This window comes from Myxine glutinosa, chromosome 4 (assembly GCF_964187855.1).
Source record: "Myxine glutinosa chromosome 4, kmMyxGlut1.1, whole genome shotgun sequence".
Classification (NCBI taxonomy): Eukaryota; Metazoa; Chordata; class Myxini; order Myxiniformes; family Myxinidae; genus Myxine; species Myxine glutinosa.
The window spans coordinates 123,238,619-123,264,000 of record NC_136264.1 but is presented as its reverse complement, the minus strand read 5'-3'; the positions used below and the strand labels follow the sequence as shown (position 1 = coordinate 123,264,000).

Sequence of the window (25,382 nt, the reverse complement as noted above, 5' to 3'; positions counted from 1 at the left end):
CCCCTCCCCCTCCCCCTCCCTTCCCCCACCCCCTCCCCCTCCCTTCCCCCACCCCCCCTCCCCCTCCCTTCCCCCACCCCCTCCCCCTCCCCCCTCCCCTCCCCCCCCTCCCCCTCCCCCCTCCCCCTCCCCTCCCCCCTCCCCTCCCTGCTCCCCTCGCCCCTCCCCCCTCCCAACCCCCTCGCCCTCCCATCCCTCCCCCCTCCCCCTCCCCCATCCCATTCCCCCTCCCCCCTCCCCCTTCCCGCCCCTCACCCTCCCCCCTTCCCCCTCCCACCCCTCACCCATCCATCCCTCACCCTTCCCCCTCCCATCCCTCCCATCCCTCCCATCCCCTCATCCTCCCATCCCTCAACCTCCCCCCCTCCCCCTCCCGCCCCGCACCCTCCCATCCCTCACCCTCCCCCCTCCCATCCCTCCCACACCCTCACCCTCCTACCCCCTCACCCTCCCATCCCCTCACCCTCCCATCCCTCAACCTCCCCCCTCCCCCTCCCCCCTCCCCCACCCCCTCGCCCCTCCCTCTCCCCCCTCCCACCCCCCCACCCTCCCATCCCTCCCCCCTCCCCCTCCCATCCCTCATCCTCCCCCCTCCATCCTCCTCCTCCCATCCCTCCCAGCCCCCTCCCCCTCCCATCCCTCACCCTCCCCATCCCCCCTCTTCTCCCCTCTCCCCCTCCCCCTCCACCTCTCCCCCTCCCCCTCCCCCTCTTCTCCCCTCCCCCCCTCTTCTCCCCTCCCCCCGTTCCCCTCCCCTCCCCTCCCCCCTCCCCCCGTTCCCCTCCCCTCCCCTCCCCCCTCCCCTCCCCCGCCCGTCAATGCCGGGTACTTCTGCTCGTGTGTATATATATATATATATATATATATATATATAATATATATATATATATATATATATATATATATATATATATATATATATATATATATATATATAATATACATATATACATATATACATATATACATATATACATATATAATATATATATATACATATATAATATATATATATACATATATATATATATATATACATATACATATATATATATATATATATATATATATATATATATATATATATATATACATACATACATACATACATACATACATACATACATACATACATACATACATACATACAGTATCTTCTGCATATGTACTAACAACAAAATCTTCTGCATATGTATACTCCCATGTGTTGTCTTTTTGCCAAGTTATGGGTAATGGAAATGCGAAATGCGTTCTTCTATACGAGAACAAAATCAATACAAGCATGACCTAGAAATGGCTGGGGACACATTTAAGTAACAGAATGGCCACCAGTCGGCCATATTGGATCTGATCTCAAAAAAACAATTACGTGCATATGTAAGCCATCATTCGTTATCTGTGTGCTAAGTTTGAACAAAACCAGTAAATGCATGTCAGAGAAATGGTTGAGGATGTGTTCAATACCGGGTTTTTAGCCGCGTCGCAGACGCTGCTCATAGAGTGCCCTCTGCTGTTGTTGTTCTTCTTCTTGTTCTTCTTCTTGTTCTTGCAGAGAAGACAAAACCTCAAAGCTCCACCCATTCTGGGAACCATAGCTCCACCCATTCTGGGAGAGCCTTCATATAAACAAATATCCACCATTTTATTAACTCGCATAGCTTTGAGGCCTGTTTTGTAGGCCCGTGGTGTCTTCCTCTCTCACACAGTTTTATTTCAAATCAAATTCGATATATCATTTCATTTTTCACAGTCGCTAACATAGTTTTAGACTCGGTTGAAAAAAAACGGGAAGAAAATCCGATGAAAGTTGCCCTTTATAGAACTAAATGAATTCTCAAAGGCCTGTAACTTCAAGTCCATTGAGATTTTTTTTTTTTTATCGCGGCATGGTCAGTCATACACCGCCCGAAATAAGAGACGGGAAAATGCCGAGATATATATATTTTGTTTAAATCGCGGCATAGTCAGTCATACACCGCCCGAAATAACAGACGGGAAAATGCCGAGATATATTAAAAATTCGTCCATTTGATGACAATCGTCACGATGAAATATTTAATTTATACGTCGTCACAATAATGTGGAGAGAGGAGCATAGCTTCGTTCACGTGTCGCCACACACGGGAAATTGCCGAGATATATTTTTTTAAATCGCGGCATGGTCAGTCATACACCGCCTGAAATAACAGACGGGAAAATGCCGAGATATATTAAAAATTCGTCGCCACACACGGGAAATTGCCGAGATATATTTTCACTTTGCACAAAAATAACATCAAGTAATCGAATCAATAGGAATGTCCTGTGCCTATAACATCGACGTTATAGGCACAGCTGCATCTAGGCATTGTGTAACATCGACGCGGCTTTTGTTTTAATTAAAACTTTTTGTACTTGTTTACAACTAAAATGGCCGCCAGTCGGCCTCTTTGATCGCATGGCGAAACAAAATGATGTGCATACATATACCATCATATATTGTCTTTGTGCCAAGTATGAAAAAAAATCAGACCATACATGTCCGAGATATTGTTACGGACGGACGGACGGACGAGACCCAAACCATAAGCCCCTGTTTCGGACCAAGTCCAATGGTCCCCTAGCTAGGTTAACTTAGCAAGGGACTAATAATAATATGACAGTGACTTGAGACTTGCCCTCAAAGACTTGAGACTTGCCATCAAAGACTTGAGGCTTGCCCTCAACGACTTGAGACTTGCCATCGAAGTGTTGAGGCTTGCCCTCAAAGACGTGAGACTTGCCCTCAAACACTGGAGGCTTGCCTCCTTCAAAGACTTGAGGCTTGCTCTCAAAGACTTGAGACTTGCCATCAAACACTGGAGGCTTATCCCGCAAACACTTGAGACTTGCTCTCAAAGACTTGAGACTTGCCATCAAAGTCTTGAGACTTGCTTTCAAAGACTTGAGGCTTTCCCTCAAAGACTTGAGACTTGCCTTCAAACACTTGAGACTTGCCTTCAAACACTTGAGACTTTCCCTCAAACACTTGAGACTTGCCTTCAAACACTTGAGACTTGCTTTCAAACACTTGAGACTTGCCCTCAAACACTTGAGACTTGCCTTCAAACACTTGAGGCTTGCCTTCAAAGACTTGAGGCTTGCCCTCAAAGACTTGAGACTTGCCCGCAAACACTTGAGACTTGCCCGCAAACACTTGAGACTTGCCTTCAAAGACATGAGATTTGCCTTCAAAGACTTGAGACTTGCCTTCAAAGACTTGAGACTTGCCTTCAAAGACTTGAGACTTACTTGAAACTTGGCTCAAGTGATTTGTTGACGTCTCTGGTTTGACCTCCATGGTCATTATTTTTCTCTTCTTTTTATCTGGTTGATTCAAATTAGATGCTCTTTTGGGAGCCATAATAATCTATGGGTTGAATGAATCAAACTAAAAAAGTTCATTTGCACTTATGTCCACACACTGTGTAACAGCCAAGATACTGTAACTTCTGTATTCCTCCTCCACTGGGTTGCTTGCGGATGCACAACTCACAAGTGCACTAAGCCCACAGTACAATACTTTACTTTATTAGTCCCCTACCAGTTTCACTGGAGGGGACTGTCGGTTTGCTCTCCATGTCTGTCTATCGGTACGTCAGTCAGTCCCACCTGTGGTTTTCCAGACTTTTTTCCCCATACCCTTTAAGATATTGAACTAAAACAATGGTACATGGCTTTATTATGATAAGTTACAGAAACTGCAACTTATTCTGTAGCATTGCATACCTAAAAAAAATTGTTCTACTGTATATGGCTCACAATTGCTGAGTGCTTGGAACAAGTACACAACACACAGACGCTTGCCACACTCATGTTAATGCGAAACTCACCCTCGTGTTTGGGAGGTTTTGTCACAATACAGCATGTAAATGTGAAACTGTTGTCACGTAAGCCGCGTTGGAGGAAGTTTGTCTGCATACCTCCTCCACTTGCTTTCCTTGCATAGACAAGGAAGTTCTCTTTATCCCCTAAATCTTCTTTCTCTTTTTTTCCCTTTTTCCCAATTGACCCACCCTTTGTCTTCCCATATTGTCTTATTGTGATAATCAAAGATCCTGCACATCTTGTGCTTTAAAACAGTCGTTTTGTTTTTTTTACTCCATCCATTGCTGAACCAAAGGTCCGTGTGTTTGTGTGAGGCAGGTACACCTGGGACTGGCACAGGCTCCAGTCTTTTCTGGGAAAGACCACTCTCCGAAATGCAGTGCTGGCTCGAGAAAGAGGGAGCTGTCACTCTGGTCATCGGTCTTGTTGTCGACACTGCAAGTGATCGGATCTTCCAGGAGAGCATCCTGCTGGGCATAGCTCTGCTAGAGGGAGGCAACACCACCATACAGGTTGGTAAAAAGTGAAATATTATAATGAGATCAATGTAGTCTATTCTTAGATAAGACAGCAGCAATTAGTGCTTTGAAAAGTTCAAACATTACTTTTCATTCGTTGTAAATAATGTACTTTCAAAGTTAATCTTACTATAATTCACCAAATGTCCGTCCGTCTGTCCATTCGAAGGTACCGCAAAAACGGCTCAACCGATCGCAACAATATTTTGGGTGGGTATTCCTGGGACCCCCTGGAGTAAAATAGGCTATATTGTTTTTCCTATTTTTTTTCCAATTTTCCAGTTTTTCCAAACACGATGGAATAATATTTACTGATATGAACAGTGATGTGGCTTTTATTGAAATTCTACAAATACTGTTTAGATTTTGATGAGAATTACGAACCTGCAGCGAATCCGGAAGTGGACAGATGACGGCAATGCGCTGGTTTGATAATATCCCAATACAACTGTCATTCATTCGTAATGTTAAATCGTTAAACGTTAATCGTGTTAATCGTTTTGTTAAAGTATCAATTGATGATTGGAATTGAGTGAATACAATTACGATTTTGAATTCGTAATTGTGTTCACCCAACCGTATGGAACTTCACATCAGGATTTAAATATTTGTTTATGTCACGAATGTTGTTAAAAGTTTATTTTTTATATTAATGTTATTTAATTTGTGATTGGAGTTATGCTGTTTGGAATGAAAAAAGAGATATTGAGTTCAATTGAATGACGAAATGCCGTGACGGTTTCTACTTTCTAAACGTGAATTCGCGGATCGCCATATGCAGATTCGCCATTGACTGGGTATGGAACACACGTACCTGTTTGTTTGCGAACGGGTACGTTTTTCATGGAAGTCCTTCACGAACTTGCTGTCCATGTCTGACGTGTGACTGAAGGTGCTGCAGTAATGTGGAATTTATTGGTTTCATGCTTTAGCATTCGCCGTTTCTGCATTGTCTGTTTGCTTCTGGCCTCCCACCCGTGCGTAGCACGGGTACCTCACTAGTAACGTGAAATGCTTCCTTCAAATAAATAATTACAATAAGGTACAAACCAATCAACAAAGTACAAAAGTGAAGTGAGTAGAAGACATATTGAGGCTTTTACACTCCCCCTCTTTGAAGGACCCCTTATAGCCGGTGCCTCGGCTGTATCGCTCGCCAATGTGAAAAATATCTCGCACAACGATGTTCTGAGTGGTTATTGTATGCTGTACTTAAAATATCTGAGGCCTTTTTCGCTTTCATAAGACTTTCCCTAAAAGCAAGCTGAGACTGCTAAAAGCCACTTCAGATAGCGTTCAGATAGCTGTGATATCCCACAATATACGACCAAGTCAACGCTGACCAATTAATTTTGTTGTGGCAAACGATATGAAAAAGATACCAAAGCTCTTGTGGCATGAGCAGCATCAGTCTTATAAAGCACCATGACACTGAACAACCAGTAAAGGGTGCTAAGCAAACTGCAGGTGGCAGTAGGCCGCAGGCGATGCGAAAGTGAGACATCTGGCACGTAGAGACACACTTAAAAATCAAGGAAACTGCAGAGATGCCACAAAGGTTACAGAGGTGTCTGAAGATTTGCAGCCACACGCTTTGTGAGTTGTGATTTTTCTTGTACCAAGATAAAGTTCTGGAAATCGACTATCATTCGGTTCTTCTTCCACCCCCAGCTGTCTTTCTCTCGCCGGCTGACAGAAGGGGGGAAGTCCGAACCATTTTTTGCAGTCTTTCATGAGCGGATGTTGGCAGCTCAGCAGGAAATTCGTGCCACAGCCACAGCAGCTCCTGCAGATCTAAATGGACGCCGAGACGGAGAGGAGCTACCCCATGAGGAGACGGCACAGCGTGGGCACTCTATTGCTCAGGAGATGGGGGATGGCGGGGGTGGGTTATTAATGAATATATAAACCTTTCGCTGACCACTGCTGCAAAGCTATTATGAGAAAAAAGATGTATGCTGAATACTGAGTGGCATTAACAAATTTGATTTTGCACTACGAGTCCGAACCATAATTTCTCAAATATGTTAACGCCACTCAGAGTTAGCTTTCGATATGCCTGATAATTTGTCACTTCTATGGTGTAAAGCTATGCATGATAAGTATTACATTTATATTTTGCTTTCTCCGCACCCGCTCCTTGCTCTTCTGTCCTGGTCTCATCTCTATTACCTCTTCTCCTGTTGTTGTTGATGTGCTCCTTGCCCTCAGTCCATAACCCAATACACGAGGTGCAGCATCCATCCAGTGACCATGTCCGAGATGCCACAAACAACAGCCAGAGGATCCCACCACAGCGTGAGGCTGAGGATCCAGGAATTGCATCAGGGCATCGATCAAGTGAAGCTCACATCTTTGGAGAAGGGACAGGCAGCGTGGGTGAACGGCAGATGAGCTCCGAAGAGGGAGACATCAGCCCAGCCATCGGTATAATGCAGCCCATCCTGAGGTTCCTCCAACTTCTATGCGAGAACCACAATCATCTTCTGCAGGTCTGATGTTGCCGTAGCTTCGCAATCATTGGCCTTGCTGAAATACATAAATAAAGATGAGATGAACGCATCCATTTACGGAAAGAAGCAATTGACCATAAATAATGATGAGATGGAAGCATCCATTTATGGAAAGAAGCAATGGACCATAAATAATGATGAGATAAAGCTCGAGTGTCTTTAATGCAGCACAGACTCTGCCACTCGACAGTGGAGATCCTTTAGAATAATGCATGATGGACACGGAAGGAGCACACAGGAGTATGTACCATATAGTAATACTGTATATTTTATGTTGAAGGCTCCAGTCACGGACTATATAGTCCTCATCGAGGCCAGGCCTGAAATAAAAGAGAAGAAAAGTGTATGGTGTTTGTTTGCGAGAAAGAGAGGTTAACCTAGCTAGTTATCGTTTGAGTGAGACAGAAAGTAAGACCTGCAATCCTGACATGAAGTGTGTGAGATGGTTCCTGGCACCATTTTAACGCTCCTCAGCCAGAACAGTAGTACTACCCTGAGCGGTTGCTGTCTACAACCTACTACCTACAGCTTTGTCTGTTGTCTTCTTTTCAAATGCCTTCCTACTGAATTGCCTGAGTCTTTCTGTTTCCCTTTATCTCTCTAGGATCTGCTACGCAGACAGAGCAGCAAAAACAGTTTCAACCTCGTGTGTGAGACCCTGCAATTTCTCGACTGCATCTGTGGTTCAACCACTGGTGGCCTTGGTCTTCTTGGGTTGTACATCAATTGCAGAAATGTTGGCTTGGTCAACCAATCACTGGAGAGTCTTACAGAGTACTGTCAGGGGCCCTGCCATGACAACCAGGTATTACTTATTTTATGCTCAGCCCTTTTTCTACTCACTCCCTTGCATCCTTCCTTCTCTTCCTCTACTCTACTAGTTTTTCTACTTCACATTTATCAATCTCTTATTTTAAATACCTGTCTGTCTGTCTGTTTGTCTGTGAGCGGGATATCTCAAAAAGGTATGGATGAATTCAGCTGAATCTTGGTGGACAGGTTGGGTGTGTGACGTGTGACAAGGACAAATTGATCGGATTTTGGTGAAGATCGACAGCAGATATTCGGATCCGGATTCGGATACTAGAATTTTTTAGGTGATTCTTCAGCATTGAGAGATAGCACCAAAATCGATAAATGGCACGATATCTCAAAAAGTTGTGGACGGAGTTGGACAAAACTTGGTGGACAGGTTGGCTGTTTAACAAGGACGAATTGGTTCGATTTTGGTGAAGAACCAGATCCAGTCACTATAATTTTTAAGTGATTGTTTACCATTGAGAGATCGGGTAAGTGTTCTACCAAGTGCCCTTCTCGTTCTTTCAGCTTTTCTTCATAATCCATTTCCCCCTTTATTCTCAGTGTATTAAAGTTAGGCACCATTTTTTCAAAGAACAATCCCTCTTAACACCAGTGCCCAACTAAAAGTTTCCTTTTATATCTTTCATTTCTCAATTTATTTTTTTTCCTTCTTCTAACAGAGCTCTGGAAAATTGCCTCAAGCTAAGGGACCATAGGAGCCACAATAATCCTGCTGATTCTGTTTGAATACTGTGGACTTGTTATTTCTTCTCCAAGCTTTTTATTGCGCTTTCAATTCTGTCTTTCTTCTCAATGATTATCTGAAGATAAAATTTGCATTTTTATGCCTCCGCCGACAGGCATTATGTTTTTGGGGTGTCCTTCCGTACGTCCCTATGTACGTACGTCCGTCCGTCCATACGGACTAAACCTCGTTTTTATCAGCAACCACATGTCCGATTGAGACAAAACTTTCAGGGTAGGAGTGAAAGCCATGCAGAATGTTTTTATGATAATTGTGATGTCATATGTCACGTGGTATGGCAGCCATCTTGGATTAAAAGCAAATAATTTTAAAAAAAATTCTCAGAAACCACTGAATGGAAAAATTTGAAACTTGCCACATTGTAAAGTACTCCCAATGGGGAACAAAAGCATGATAATGATGACATCGGTGAAGTGGTATACCAGCCAAAAATGTTTTAATCTAATTCCTTATCCTAAAAATCTGAAATTGCATGCACATGATCTATGACCCATTTGTATTGAAATATTAAATTTATGACATCATAGGTCACATGGTTTGGCAGCCATATTGGATTTAACCTACAACCTTAAAAAAACATCTTCTTCCAAACCACCAAATCGATTGACTCAAAACTTTACGTGTGTCAGTCGACTAGACATGGCGATTAAAAGATGATCACGAAAACATCATAGGTCACATGGTTTGGCAGCCATATTCCCTTGAAGGAAAATATTAAATAATTATATCTCTGAAACCGCTCACCCTATCAATGCAAATTTTTACAAATATCATCCAACAGCACTGTTGCATATAGTTTGAAAATGATGATGTCATAGGCCACTTGGTTTGGCAGCCATCTTGGATAGAAAAACGAACCTTATCCGAATCCGATCAACACGAAACTTCAGAAATGTGATCCCCTACCCATACATATGCAGAGTGATGGCATCTACCCGTTGTGGGACTATGCGGAGGCATATTGGCGACACAATCACATTGTTCTAGTTCTTCATTATTTTGGATCAGTGGAGATCTGGGGCTTGAGAGGTAATTTGTCATAGTGATGAGAAGCAAGCAGTTATGTGGATGAATAGGCAACAATATGGAGGTGAGCTGGTAGGTACGAGTAGTGTTATGAAGGTTGCGTGTGAGGTGCATTAATGGGGGGTATAAAGAACACAGGTAGGGATGGCAAGACGACATTAGATGGTGGTGTGCCATTACTTTGAAGGAACATTTGAAATTGAATGATTCAGGGAGGCAATTTAATTTCACAGGCACGAAAAAAGAGGAATGACGAAGTGGGGGCGAGTAAGCCTGGATTTTGAGAAGTGAAGATGAAGAAGATGACTGGAAGATGACGTGGCTCATTATAATAACTGTAACTATTACAACTTATATTACTTATATTATTATATTAACTTATATTGTAATTAGAATTATAACTTCACTTATTCAATATAGACAACTTATTCCAATTGAAGCCTGGCGTTTGCTTAACAGTTAAGGTGGCTGCTTAATATCTCAGGGTCTTGAGTTCAAGCCCCTGTCGTGCCGTTGTACAGTATAATACCAGGTGGATTGAATCAGCCTGGCATCCTTCCAAGGTCGGCAAAATGAGTATCTGCTTACTGGAAACAGGAGGCACTGCATCAGTGGTACAGCCTCACTCCCAGAAATGATGCAACCAGCAGCCACAGACTGCATAGGAAATGAGGATGATTCCAATTTATGGACTGGCAGGATGGCCTCGAGAACTCTAAGCAGTCGAGCCTAGGCTAGACTGTCGACCGAGCAATAAACTGTCAGCCCGGTGTTTCACAGGCAGGTTGATTCGTCAATGTGTGTGCCGGCCCTCGGATAGACGTTAAACCGTCTGTCTAATCTGCCGGGATTAGTCGGTGGATGTTAAAGATCCCACGGTGTCCTTCATGAAGAGTAGGCGAGTTACCGCCGGCGCCCTGAACGGAATTCCAAATTCCTGCCCAAACCTATAGGGGGCACTGCTTCAGCAGCACAGCTGCACCCTCAGCCGATGATGCTACCCTGTAGTCTTGCAATGCATACGAATGAAGAAGATTCCAATTATTTCTCCATCTCTGTGCCCATCCATTATCCTTTTAGCAGGTCGAGGCTACCTCATGAAATATAATATTAACAACGCCTCGACATATTTCCCATCCATCTGCTTATGCATTTTCTGACATTCTTCACACTTTCAATTGAAGATCATTGTTCAATGCAAGGCAAATATGAGATAAAAAAAAAAATTCTGCCTCTTTTTCTGTCAAAATAAAAGCTTGTTTTGCTCATTCTCATCGTACTGCATGATCGGTTAAACCACTAGGCTTGGAGACAGCTTCCAAACATGTTTTTCGGAGCACAACGAATGAGAGTTTGTATCAATTTTGCGATGTTATTATTTTGGAATGCTAATACTAGGTGAAAGAGAAAATTTATCGTGTAATATTTTTCATCACATTCTCTAAGATATTTTAAATAGAAAATATATTGACATTGTTGCTGCGATCTTCACCTCTTCTTCAGATGCTTTGCACTCAGTAGACGTCTCGTTAAATAGACGAATTGTCATCTACATAATACGTGTGTAGCAACAGCAGAAATTCATTTTCTCCCCCTTTTTTCTCTTGTATGCAATACCCACAATTCCCCACTCTTCTTCATTCTTACCCCCTACCGGACACACACACACACACACACACACTCCATTAGGGTGGCACTAAAATAGGGGAAAAATTTCAAACATGAAAATTATGGTCTTTCCAGTCAAAGTAGTTCCATTTATTGTAGAAATCACACACGTAAAAATTTATGCAAATCGTATAATAGTTAGGGGTTGCTCACCGCAACATGGCTTGTTGCGGTGAGCATACAATACAAAATTGTATAATTACATACAATTATATAATAATATTATAATTACATTATTATGTCCATACATATTACATAACAAACTGCAACATAGACAAATATAATCTGATCATTAAATTCATAAACTTCAAAAATAATGAACATAAATCACTGGCAACTATTGTTGCCAGTGGGCTTTAATGGGTTAAGATGAAAAAGAAAAACTAAAACGTACCCTATTATTATTACTGTTATTATTATTACTAGGGCATGCCCGTACTATATATATATCTAAAAGTATATCCCCCCCCCCCTCTATTTACATGCAATGGTTTGGTCCAAAGCTAACGGCTTGCGAGTACGGTGACAATCCCCCCCCTCTATTTACATGAAATGGTTTGGTCCAAAGCTAACGGCTAGCGGAGTTTGGTAAAGAAAGCGCCATAGCGTGCACAAATGCGCAGGAAAGCGAAAGAATCGCAAATTAGTTTTAATTAGTTTTAAAACATAGTTTAACGCCAACATAGCGGCAACATAGTTTGCCAACGTGAAATAAATGAATACGCTCTCAAATGTGCCAAAAAAAAAAAAAAACGCTACCCGTACGCTCTACCCCGCCCGTACGCCCGTAAACAAAAAAAACAACGCTCTTCGCTTCCGCCCTTCGCTCTGACTGAATTGGGAGAAATAATGCGCATAAGAAATCGAGAAATTATTATTTTCTCCGGAAGAAATCGAATTACGTACCGTAATGGCGCACGCGCTGGGCTCAGCATCAGCTCGCTCTCACATCGGCCACGCCTACGCAATAACGCGTTCTGTGATTGGATGCCGGAAGTGCAGTCCTCACTGTCCGGAAGGTCGCAAATCGCAGTTACGATGAATCGCAAATTAGTTTTAATTAGTTTTAAAACATAGTTTAACGGCAACATAGTTTGCCGACGGGAAATAAATGAATACGCTCTCAAATGTGCCATCCGAGGCAGAGTCTGTTCGCCACGTTCGGCACACGTGATAGCTCGCTGCTCTCTGATTGGTTGAATCGTTTTTTGGACATAGCTCGGCAACTACTTCTGCGATTAATTTAAAACCTTGAAAAGGCACATCCTCGGGTCCCCAGCAATATACCTGGCAAGTTTCAAGTATATCGGACCGGTAGTTGTCGAGAAACAGCGGTCACAGACATACAAACATACAAACATACAAACGTACAAACAAACATACACACAGAGATTACTGGAATTATAGATAGATAATTACTAGCAACGGTACCCACCCTATGGGCGGGGCTTCAATTGGGAAGCCCAAATGAAAAGGCAAAATATAAAAAATTGAAGGCTTTTTTATTTTTATTTTAAACGATTTATATAAACATCCGTTGAATCATATCACACGCAAATCATCAAAATCTAAACAGTACATGGCGCCCATTTTGAAAAAAGATTGAATTCCGCAAAACGGAAGCGGCCGCTGCACCTGTTTCTCAGTCGCTTTGCAAACGCTGCCATGTTACTTCGGAGCCGCACGTTTATATAGGAAGAGTTCGTCAGGAGTCGATCTACTCTCTCCTGGTACGTAGAAAACACAGTATTTGTAGAATTTCAACAAAAGCCACATCACTGTTCACATCGGTAAATATTATCCCATCGTGTTTGGGAAAATTGGAAAACTTGGAAAAATTGGAAAAACAATATAGCCTATTTTACTCCCAGGGGTCCCAGAAATACCCACCCAAAATATGGTTTCGATAGGTTGAGCCGTTTCTGCGGTACCTTCGAACGGATGGACGGACATTTGGTGAATTATAGTAAGATTATTATTATTATTAGGGGCGCGGTGGCCGAGTGAGGTAGACCGCGCATGGTCGGTTGACCACGCCAGTAGAGAAACTTTAGAGGCCATGAGCCACCTCTAAATATGATTCGATCACTCTGAAAATTTACCAAGCGTGTTTTCTCATGCGATCAAACAAAACCGGACCCTAAGACCTAAAATTATGAAACATTCGGTTTTTAGTGCCACCCTACCCCTCCATGCATACATGATATTGTATTTAGATTACGGTACCCCAAATATGCATGCTCAAATGATTTTTTTATTAAGTCTATGATATTTTGACTTTTTGTTTTTTTCATGTTACTTTTTATGTTGTTCACTGATGACGATACACTCTTGTGTTGATAATATTATTAAGAAACTCTGGAATATGAGCATCATTTGACCATACCTTTCAGAATTGCATCGCAACGCATGAATCAAACGGCATTGACATCATTATTTCGCTCATCCTCAACGACATCCAGCCTCTTGCCAGCACACATATGGATCTCGTCCTTGAACTCAAGGTGAACTGCTGCATTATCTTTATTTAACAACACAAACTCAAAGGCTTTGCATATTATTATGTAATTGCAACAATGTTGTCAGTGAGTTCAAAATAGTCAAGATACTGACTTTGAAAGACTCATCTGGATCTGGGTTTGTATTTGTTTTTTGACGTTTTGTTCCCTTCCATCAATCTCAATGGCAACTGATTCCAAGTAGGGCTGACAAGGAAAACAATACTATGTAATCCACATTTTTGAAGTTATTGTTTATAACAATATAGGCAGGCTGATAATGGTCTGACAGGATAAACTAGAGGCCATAAACTGCTGTTCTGGTATTTCTCAGACAAGGGTGATGCTTCAATGTATGTGCTATCCATTGGGGGAAGGAAGTTGAGGTTGCAGGAAACGTCTGCCAACACTTTCGTAGACACAAGATGTCCCACGGTGTATTTCATGAAGATTAGGTGAGTTATCACCGGCACCCTGAACAAATTACAAATTCCGACAACAGTCGAACATCAGGCCTGGCCAGCCTGTTTGTGAAAGACATGAGCCAGAAATGTTCATTGGCTGACGCTAAGGCAGGTTGGTGGTCTTTCTGTCTTCTACCGACTCCTCTCCGGCCTAGCTCCCCCAGCTCTGTCTGTGCTCTGTCCCCCAAATATTCCTGCAGGACGCACAAGATCTGCCAGCAACCCTCTTATGGTTAAACTGCCAAATTCAAAACTCTCTGCTCACCTTCACTCTTTCATTCCTCTTTTCTCCCGCCTCTGGAACAAACTCCCTCACTCTCTTCAATCCCACTCCACCCTCCAGGTCTTTAAAACAGCTGTTCACCACCATCTCTTACTCTCTGTTCACCATCATCTGCGTACCCATCCAAAACCTTGATCTTTTCTACCCCCGTTAATTCACCCCAGATCCACTTTTTTGAAATTCCCACTTCTTTCCTGGAAGTCCTAGCAGTGTCCATGTGTTTTATACCTCTCCCAACCCCTCCCCTCCCCCTTCCCATGCCTCCTCCCCCCAAGCCCTCTCCCTCCCACAGATCTCCCGATGTCCCTACTCTCCATCTTGTCTCCTGCTCCCTTTATCTTATATTTTATGTGTCAGTTTCTCTTTTTGTGATTAATGTTAGCTCTTACACGAGCCTCGATCTTGTGTACAAAAAAAAAAGTAGTAGTGGTAGTAGTAGTAGCAGCAGCAGCAGAAATACTAATGCAAGTACTAATTTTAGTACTATTTTTATAATTCTGAAAAACTTGCGTCAAGGTTAAAATACACAGTGAAATGCAGTCGTTCACTCCCCATCAATCAAATTACAACCACTTGTTTTTTTTTGTACCCTAAAAGGAGGATAAATTGAAAAATTGATGGTCGAATAATCATATTATTAAAAGCAACAATTTTCAAATTGATGGTTGCATCCTTGTCCATTTGACCACGAGTGGTCACGAGCTCCTGATTTATTTTCTTGCTAGTGTCAGATTAGTACATTAAACAAAGTCACTATTCGTTTCCAAGCGCTTGTCGTTTCTCTGTAATGCTGAAAAAAATCCATGTAACTCCCTAAAGGGTTTACCATTAACAATCAGTAAACACAAACTTCATTGCTCTTTGTTTCATTATCCATAATTGATCATAAATGATACGATCACTGGTTTTAGTTATGTCTACCTCAAATTGGATTGATCTGCATTTGTCCAACATCAGAATACACATCACTTTAATTACCCTGCGCTCGCGAAGCGAAAAGCGGAGTTAAGCATTCAGGTGCGTACGTGTGCCGTGTGCCGTGTCTGCATTTTAAAAATTCATTTTCTCGGCAACCGTTGTTCCGATGGACATGAAATTTTCACCATAGGAGGGCCTCCACCAGTAGAATATTTTAATGATTATTATGACGTCATAGGTCACGTGGTACAGGCGCCATCTTGGAAAAACTTCGCACCTCTATATCTCTGAAACCTCTCCATGGAAAAAAATAGAGACCTGGCTCATTGTCAACTACTCCCCATGGGCAATAAGATATGTTAATGATGTCATTGGTGCCTTCGTTATGACGTCATAATTCGACAAATACAACACTTATCCATCCGATCATTATTTTAAAATTTTCAGCAACTGTTGATCTGATGGACACTAAATTTTCACCATAGGAGCACCTCCTCCTTTAGAATATTTTGATGATAATCATGACGTCATAGGTCATGTGTTACAGGCGCCATCTTGTAAAAACCGAAAAATGTTGCACCTCTATATCTCGAAAACCACTGCATGGAAAAAATTTAAACATGGCTCATTGTAAAGTTGTTTGTTTTCATCGCAGCAATTGTCGCAGATTCGCAGATTGTTAGGCTAACCCCCGCTCTTGCGGGGAAAATGGCCTTAAAATGCCTGTTGTGTTGTTGTTGTGCTAATTGTAAAGAACTCCTTATGGGGAATAGGTGTTGTTAATGATGACGTCATTGGTGCCATAATTATAACGTCATAATTTGACATGGACAACGCTTAGTCTGATCAGTTTGAAATGTATTGAACGTGATCTATGCAACAATTATATTAGGGAACATAAACTTATGTCGTCATCGCTCACGTGGTCTGGCAGCCATATTGGATCAAAGAAAAAAAATTGTTCAAAAACAGAAGAGTTGGCTCGCAATAAGTTGACTGCGCAGAGTAAGTATTCTATGAATAACATCTAGTTAACACAGCATTCATCCCTGGTATCCCTGGTATCCCTGGTATTTATGATGTATCCCTGGTGTTGGGCTAGCGGCTAGAGTGCCGGCTTAGGATCCAAGGATCCTGGGTTCGAATCCCGGTCAATCGCTGAATTAACGCCAGGGGGGTTGACTCTTCCGAGGTCGGCTAATTGAGTACCAGTTCACTGGTAATTCCCTGTTTGTCGTTAAAGGCGGCAAAAAGGGTTGGCGTCAGGAAGGGCATCCGGCCGTAAAACATTGCTTCAAATAGGGGACCGAAAAACAACAACAACCACGGTTCCCGAAAAAGGCCAACCCCCGCTTTGCAGGGAAAAATGGCCTCTAAAGGTGGTTATATTATATATATAACACAGCAATCTGATTGGACACGAAGTTCTAGACACTCGAAGATCATAGTTCACTGAAATCCTTTTTTCGATGGTGTGAGGATGATCTGACAATGTAATATTGCTGCGATGAAAAGAACGTGACGGCTCGACGTTGTTAAAACAGAATTTAAATGTATTGCAAGAATAATGGACTTGTTTCGGAATCGCAGCATCCAGTACCAGGGCTGATATACGACAACATTTGAGAGAACCCATGGAAATGGACTTCAGGAGATCATTCCCACTGATTCTTTGTTTCTCATCCCCACCATTAATGACGTAATTTGTCGAATACACACCCACGATTAATGATGTATTTGGTGTAACATATCAATTGTATTCGCTGTTACGCTGGAAAGTAGTGTGAAAGTGAGGATTAAAAGTGTCTTTTCTGTTGTGAGTCATCTTATCAACTACATTCATTTTATTCAGACTAGGAAGCAATTTAAAACGTTGTGGATGACTGAGTCGTGCAGACATGCTTATAATGCTTATATCTATCAACAACAACAAAGCTCGGCATTATGTTGATGCAAGATGCATCCCATTAACTGGAGACGTTTTGGAGAAAGTTTGTTGCGGTTTGCGCACTAAGGGTTTCCAATCATGTCAATATAAACCGTGACCTATCAATATCAAGTATTAGTTCATTAAGTTCTGCAGTGAAGTGCTTTCCAAGCCACTCGTGCTCGGGACGATTTTGGCTCTCAACATAGCAATGTAAAATAGAAAGATCTCTTGGCAAGTATATAAAACAAGTACAGATACATTCAAGGTACACCGCCCCTATGCCAAATAAATAAATAACATCCTCCTGCGTGACACGTAGAGACGGTATTGGGAGGGAGAGGTGTACAATAATTGATTGACTAATTGCACAATTAAAATCAATAAATGATGATCGTAAAATAATTTCTTAATCAATTGGCTAATAGCACACCTCAACCATCAGTTTCAACTGAAGCTGTAACCTTTTGAAAATTAATTAAATGTCATTAATTGGAAAAAAATAATTAATCAATAATTAGTTGACTAATCAATAAATAATTAATCGATGAATTGATCAATCAATAAATCAAAAATATCATGTATAGCCACATCACTTGGTCACTGTTGTGTCCAAATATCGCCTTACTAACTCAAAAGGTGCTTGAGATATTGCCCAGATGAGAAAGGAAATAAATAAATGGTAATCATAAAATAATTAAATTATTAATCATTTGGCTAATACAACAACAACAGGCATTTTAAGGCCATTTTCCCTGCGAGAGCGGGGGTTAGCCTTGCGGGCCCCATGACAATCTTCGCCATTTTGCCATATTTTCTGCATCTCCCCTTGCTAACCCCCTTGCCTGCATTTCTTCTTCCACCACCAATAGCCAAGTCTTTCTCGGTCTTCCCCGTCCTCTACTTCCTTCTACATTCATTTCCATCACTCTTCTCAACCAGTCACTTTCGTCCTTTCTCAACACATGACCAAACCATCTCAACCTGTTCCTCTTCACAGCATCCATCACAGGCTCTATTCCCATCATCTTTCACAATTCATCATTTGTATTCCTCTCTATCAACGATACTCCACACATCCACCGAACCATTTGCATGTCCACCCTTTCCAGCCTTCGTTGCTGCTCTATGTTCATTACCCATATCTCGCTCCCATAAATCATAACACTTCTCACACATGCAGCATACACCTTTCCCTTCAGCTTCAACGACACTCCCCTCCTCGTCAGCATGCCACTCAGTTCCCAAAAGTTCTTCCATGCACATCTCACTCCAGCAACCGTTGCTGAGTCTGATCCATCTTCTTCATTCAGCATGTCTCGTAGGTAGTAAAATGTTTTCACACCTTCCAGCTTCATGCCGTCTCCAAGATCCAACTCAACATTTCCTCCATCTGCAGCTCCCTCTGTGCACACCTTACACTTGAATGTAGCTGCCACACTGGTTAATGACCCTCTCAGACCACTACACTTTTGATGAACCCACTCAGCGCACATTGTACATTGAATGGAGTTCACTCCGACACCCTTCCTGCACACAGCACATGGCCACTTCCCAGTTCTTTCCACCTCACCTCATTGCCATCACCTTCGTCTTTCCGATATTCACCTTCAGATCTGTTGCCTCCATACATTCCACTTGTTCGTCTTCTCCTTCAGTCCATCCATACTCTCCCCAATCAACACCAGATCATCTGCATGCAACAACTCCCACGGTAAACCGTGCTTTACGTTCTGAGCCAGAACCTCCATCACAGCTACAAATCGTAGTGGACTTAGTACCGACCCCTCATGCACTCCCACCTTCACCTCAAACTCCCCACTGTTCCCGTCCTTCGTCCTTACAGCTGTGCGCGCTCTCTCGTACATTACCATCACTACTCTGATCAACCATTCCTCCACTCCTAACTTCCTCAATGCCCATGTCACTACTTGGCTAATAAATTGGCTCATAAATCAATTGGCTAATAAAATACCTAAGCCACCACCGTTTCATCCGAGTCTGTAACTTCAAAAAAATTAATCAAATAAGCCATGAATCGAATAATTAAATAATTTATCGATTAATTGATTCATCAATAAATCAAAAATACCATCTACAGCCAAATCACTTGGTCATTGTCATGTCCAAATATCAGCTCCCTCGCTCAAAAGGTGCCTTAGATATTGCCCAGATGAGAAAGAAAAGAAATAAGTGATTAATAACAAAAATAAATAAATAATAATCATAAAATAATTAAAGTTTTAATCAAGTGGCTAATAGAATATCTAAACCACCACCGTTTCATTTGAAGCTGTAACTTTAAAAAAAAAAATTAATCAAGTCATTAATTGAATAATTAAATAATTACTCGATTAATTGATTAAACAATAAATCAAAACCACCCTTTACATCCAAATCACTTGGTCATTGTTGTGTCTAAATATCAGCTTCCGAACTCAAAAGGTTCATCCGAAGCTGTAACCTTTTGAAAATTAATTAAATAAGTCATTAATCTAAAAAATTAAATAATTCATTGATTAATCAATAAATAAAATTAATCGATTAATTGATTAATCAATGAATCAAAAATATTATTCATAGCCAGATCACTTGGTCATTGTCATGTCCAAATATCAGCTTCCTAGCTCAAAAGGTGCCTGAGATATTGCCCAGATGAGAACGGAAATAAATAGGTACTTAATTATAAATAAAATAAAAAATAACCACCTTTAGAGGCCATTTTTCCCCGCAAGCGGGGGTTGGCCTTTTTCGGGCACCGTGGTTGTTGTTGTTTTTCGGTCCCCTTTTTGAAGCAATGTTTTACGGCCGGATGCCCTTCCTGACGCCAACCCTTTTTGCCGCCTTTAACGACAAACAGGGAATTACCAGTGAACTGGTACTCAATTAGCCGACCTCGGAAGGATGACAGGCTGAGTCAACCCCCCTGGCGTTAATTCAGCAATCGACCGGGATTCGAACCCAGGATCCTAAGATCCTAAGCCGGCACCCTAGCCGCTAGCCCAACACCAGGTACTTAATTAATCGATAATAATTAAATAACTCATCAATTAATTGATTGATCAAAAAACAAAAATACCGTTTTTGACAAAGTAGTTCCTCACTATTGTGCCAAAATTTCAGCTTCCTAGTTCAACAGATGGCTGAGATATCGCCCAAACAAACAAACAAGAAAGAAACCGGAGTGAAAACTGAGTACTCCCTTTCAGCGCACGTCATTGCCGGGCCCCCTTCGGTGCCTGGCAATGACGTCATGCAGCGTCTGGAGATGGAATAGGAAAGGAGCGGTGTACACTATAAAGTAATACAATAGTACCAGTGGTATGTCAGGCAGAGTTCTTGCTTCAAAATAACCTGCTTTGCTGGTAATGATGGACACGGGTAGTGGTGATATCCAATAGATCACACGACCTACCAAGGACACGTGAAGCAGACGTGCCTTGTAGTGCACAACTCAATATAAACTTGCCGAAAACATCAAGCTTCTTCACCAGATCATTGCCAAAAACATCCTGCTAATTTTCGCTTCAGTGAAAACGGTATCCACTGTGCTGGCCATAAAATCATCAGTGTTGTTGCCATAGATTTGACATTCGGTCGCCTAACTCCCGTGGACTAGCTTTTAATGGAATGGCATTTAAAAGGATGCCATACGTTTGGGACTTAAATTGAAATGGCCATGGGAAATCACTGAATGTTGAGCTGCCTTTATTGTCTTTTCGCTTCGTTGCTTGAAGCACATCTGCTGATTACTCAGTACTGCATCCTTGCAAAGTGTTAACACATATTTAACCCTCGATCTGATGACTTTCTATAATTGATGCCAACGCTATGTCGGCATTATTGAGCAATAAGTGTTTTCACCGCAGGTAAACAGGGTCCAATGTGATATGTAATTTCCATTTTGGTTCAACTTGAATGAAAACTTCCAAGGAGGTGGGATTTAAAAAATCTAAATTATCCATTAATGAAAATTTTTCTTTTAAATAATTATTTTACATTTTCATTCATGCATCAATGACCTATCAAAATGTGATTTTTCATTTATTTAATCTACCAAAAAAGATGCTCAGAAAAGTGTTTACATGTAGAGTGGTATTCATAGAATATTTCTCCCGTGCAGTCGAGATGGTGCGAGTCAACTCTTCTGTTTTTTTAAGGGTTTTTCTCTTGATCCTATATGGCTACAAAACTACATTACCGATGACGTCACAAGTTTACATTCTCCATTTTAATTGTTGTCTAGATCACGCTCAATAAATTTCAAACTGATTGGACTAAGCATTGTACTTGTCGAATTATGACGTCATCGTTAACAACACTTATTCCTCTTGTGGAGTTCCTTACAATGAGCAATGGTTCAATTTTTGCCATGGAGTGGTTTCAGAGATAGATGTCCAAAGTTTTTCGTTTTTTCCAAGATGGCGCCCATACCACGTGACCTATGATGTCATAATTATCAATATAATTTTTTGCACTGGTAGACGCATACTATGGTGAAAATTTCGTGTCAGTCGGACCAACGGTAGCCGAGAAAAATTTTCATTGCAGACATGTACGTACGACATATGTATGCAACCGATCACTTAGCCCCGCATTTGACTTCGCAAGCACAGGGAAATAAACAGACAAAGAAGCAAATTAATACAGCACATTGTCAGCAGTTCATTTCGAGGAAGTCTGCAGTCTGCAGTCTGCAGTCTGCAGTCTGCAGTGCTGTCAGCAGTCCTTGTGAAGAGGAACAGGTTGAGATGGTTTGGTCATGTGTTGAGAAAGGATGAAAGTGACTGGTTGAGAAGAGTGATGGAAATGAATGTAGAAGGAAGCAGAGGACGGGGAAGACCGAGAAAGACTTGGCTAAAGATGGTGGAAGAAGAAATGCGGGCAAGGGGGTTAACAAGGAGAGATGCAGAAAATAGGGCAAAATGGAGAAGATTGTCATGGGGACCGCAAGGCTAACCCCCGCTCTAGCAGGGAAAATGGCCTTAAAATGCATGTTGTTGTTGTGTTGTCAGCAGTTTATTTGACCTGTACGATATAGGTATTCCTGAAAAGAATTTAGCAATGACATCAAAAGGCAAAATCAACACAAAGCAAAATTTTAAGCAAATAAATAATTATTTGAAAATTAAAAAGCAGAAGGAATTAGAAGGTAGAAGGGAAGAAAAGAAGAGAAAGGAAAATACAGCAGTGAATATTTCTGCAAGTTCAGCTCCAGGGACCGAAGGCCTTATTGAAGATGGTAAGAGGTAGCAAGCCACAGCTCCCCTCTTGGCTCTGCAGGCAGATTTCTGAAAAGGAAATACAACAGCAGCTATCCACAAATATGATGAACGGAGATTAGCTTCCTGTCTCACAAGGGCCCATGGCCTTCTATGCCAGTTGAAATGGCCGGCGGAATTAGCTTGGCCAACGTAATCAGTGGTGTATAGCAAAATGGCCAAACAGCGCGACCGAGATACCAGCAAAGAGTCATAGATGTTACTGAACCCACAAAGCATTTATTCGCATACACCAGCCAAAGGAGCATGTTAATCAAGCCAAGGATTCACAAAGAAGAGCTATTTGTATGGAATTTGCAACAACAACAAAAGCATTGAATTCCACCGATGGTGAAAAATTTTAATTAGCAACGGTACCAACCCTACGTGCGGGGCTTCAATTGGGAAGCCCAAATGAAAAGGCAAAATATCAGAAATTTAAGGCTTTTTAAAATTTTAAACGATTTATATAAACATCCGTTAAATCATATCACATGCAAATCATCAAAATCTAAACAGTATTTGTAGAATTTCAATAAAAGCCACATCACTGTTCATATCGGTAAATATTCTTCCATCGTGTTTGGAAAAAAACTGGAAAATTGGAAAAATTGGAAAAAAAAAATTGGAAAAACAATACAGCCTTTTTTCTCCAGGTCGTCCCAGGATTACCCACCCAAAATTTCGTTGCGATCGGTTCAGCCGTTTTTGCGGTACCTGGAAACAGACGGACGGACGGACGGACAGACATTTGGTGAACTATAGTAAGATTGAGAAAAAACTGAGAATTAATTATAAGTATCGTTAATTTTACTCTACATAAAACAACTTCCCAGCAAAACATCAATGAAACTTAAAATGTACAAGTCAGGAGACGACGATGGTTCATGAATGAGCGGTATTCAATGACAAAGGACAGACTGTAACCGAAACAGGCCTGGACAGGCCAGGTCCGGAAATGTCAAAGCGAAGGTTACTGACCTTGAAATGAGATAGAAAATAATGTATAATCAGTTATGAGGTTAGTTAGCTACACAATACCGGAAATTCGGTGAAAAATGAAATGAAAAAAATAAAAATTAATAAATTAATAAATTTAAAAAAAAATCGAGCTCCGTGGGGCGAGACACATGACATTGGCTTAACCAAATATCGAAACCCCTGTGAGATTCCACCAAACCCCTCGGAGAAGATGTAGCTTGAACTCGATTACCCCCTAAAAAGACATCTTTTTCGGGCGTGGCTCCGCCCACAATGGGCGCAATCCGCCCACTCTCGGCAGGACACAACTAGATCATGATATCAACCCCCCACCCAAGTTTCATCAAGATCGGATGATATCATCGGTAGTTATGCTCCGGAGAGACAGACAGACACACAGACAGACACACACACAGACAGACAGACAGACAGACACACGCACATGACGAATATAGTGGTCACTTGATAACTCGTGAACCAATTTAATCTGAACCACTCGTGTGGATCCCACTCCTAATATCATCCATTTTGTGTCAAAACATTAATCAATTGTGTTTTAAATTTTCCCTCCAATTATTACAAATGGTATTTGTTATTATAATTACACTATTAAATTGTATTGGGAAATACAGACTTTGTTTTGAGTTCATTCGTTTGCAAAATAATCTCCAATAAATCTGTCACTCTGTGTATCATTTTTACTTAGCAACATCAGCGAGCACAAGCAAACAGGTGTTGAGCGTACTTAGATTGATCCATAAAAACCTAGTACACTGAAGATGGTGAAGGCCTTGTCCTTGAAGTGAAATAAAAGGAGTAGGAGACATTACTGTTATCGTTTATATTTCCTCTTAATAATTACTTCCGCCACTGAATGTGGGCAGAGGTTCTGGTTTCACCCTCTGTTTGTTTGTCTTTGAACAGGATATCTCAAAAAGTTATGGACGGATTTGGACTAAACTTGGTGTACAGGTTGGATGTGTGGCAGGGAAGAATCGATTTGATTTTGGTGAAGATCCAAATGCCGATCCGAATACGAGAATTATTTAATTTTTAAAGTGATTCTTCACCTTTGAGAGATCGGGTTAAGAACGATATATAGAACGATATCTCAAAAAGTTGTGGACAGATTCGGCCGAATCTCAGTGGATGAGTTGGTTAGGTGGCGAGAACAAGCCGATTAGATTTTGGTTCAGGTGAGAATCCAGATCTGGACTATCAGTGGATACAAAACATAAACTGTTCAGCCTGGTCGAGGTATGCATTCTATCAAGTGTTGTTCTAATTATATGATACTTTTTTTTTTATGCTGTAATTGTTCTGGAAATTGCAGTTATATAGGACTAGATTTTCATGTTTATTTTTTTCTTTTTTTTAGCTGCTGGGGGAGTGTGTGGTGTGGGTTAGCTGGGGATGTGGGTGGTGAAACTTTGGGTAAGAATAGATTGCTTTGTTACTTGCCTAAGCGACAGAAGGGTTGTGGGAAAAGGGATTTGTGAGTGAAAGACAATAGATCCTTAGCTTCATCCTTATCTCACTTTCCTTTTTATAATTGCGCAAAAAGCAGTAATTTGCAAAAAAAAAAAAAAACACGAAATGCGATGTCTGATTTCATCTGGCGCTTTACGTCAATATGCACACTTCGTCGCTGTGTGCCGTGTGGCAGAACAATGCATCCAAGCTCCTGTTGGCCATCATGGAAAGTCGAAATGACAGTGAAAACGCAGAAAGGATCATGTACAACATGCGGCCGCGTGAGCTGGTAAGGCTGTGGGAGGTGTTTGGTGAAAGTTTGTTCATACTGCATGTTCTGCATGCTGATTTGTACTTGAACTCCTGCAGAATGGTATTATAACACTGAAATGGAAATTAGGTTTGAGGGCTATTGTGTAGCACTAGATAAGGCCACATA

General features: G+C 41.5%; 1 protein-coding gene across 4 annotated transcripts in view; it reads left to right on the top strand.

Annotated features, from left to right (window-relative positions):
• LOC137425950 (inositol 1,4,5-trisphosphate-gated calcium channel ITPR1-like) overlaps window positions 1-25,382 on the top strand; it is a 465,322-nt gene that overhangs the window by 255,262 nt on the left and 184,678 nt on the right. For 3 of the 4 annotated variants that reach the window (XM_078776380.1, XM_078776379.1, XM_078776382.1), the window contains 6 exons: window positions 4,165-4,358; window positions 6,036-6,249; window positions 6,576-6,856; window positions 7,482-7,682; window positions 13,532-13,642; window positions 25,137-25,232. In XM_078776380.1, the coding sequence (XP_078632506.1) occupies window positions 4,165-4,358; window positions 6,036-6,249; window positions 6,576-6,856; window positions 7,482-7,682; window positions 13,532-13,642; window positions 25,137-25,232 (1,097 nt within the window). The remainder of the gene's footprint in view (window positions 1-4,164; window positions 4,359-6,035; window positions 6,250-6,575; window positions 6,857-7,481; window positions 7,683-13,531; window positions 13,643-25,136; window positions 25,233-25,382) is intronic. The other variant, XM_078776381.1, reaches the window with a different exon arrangement.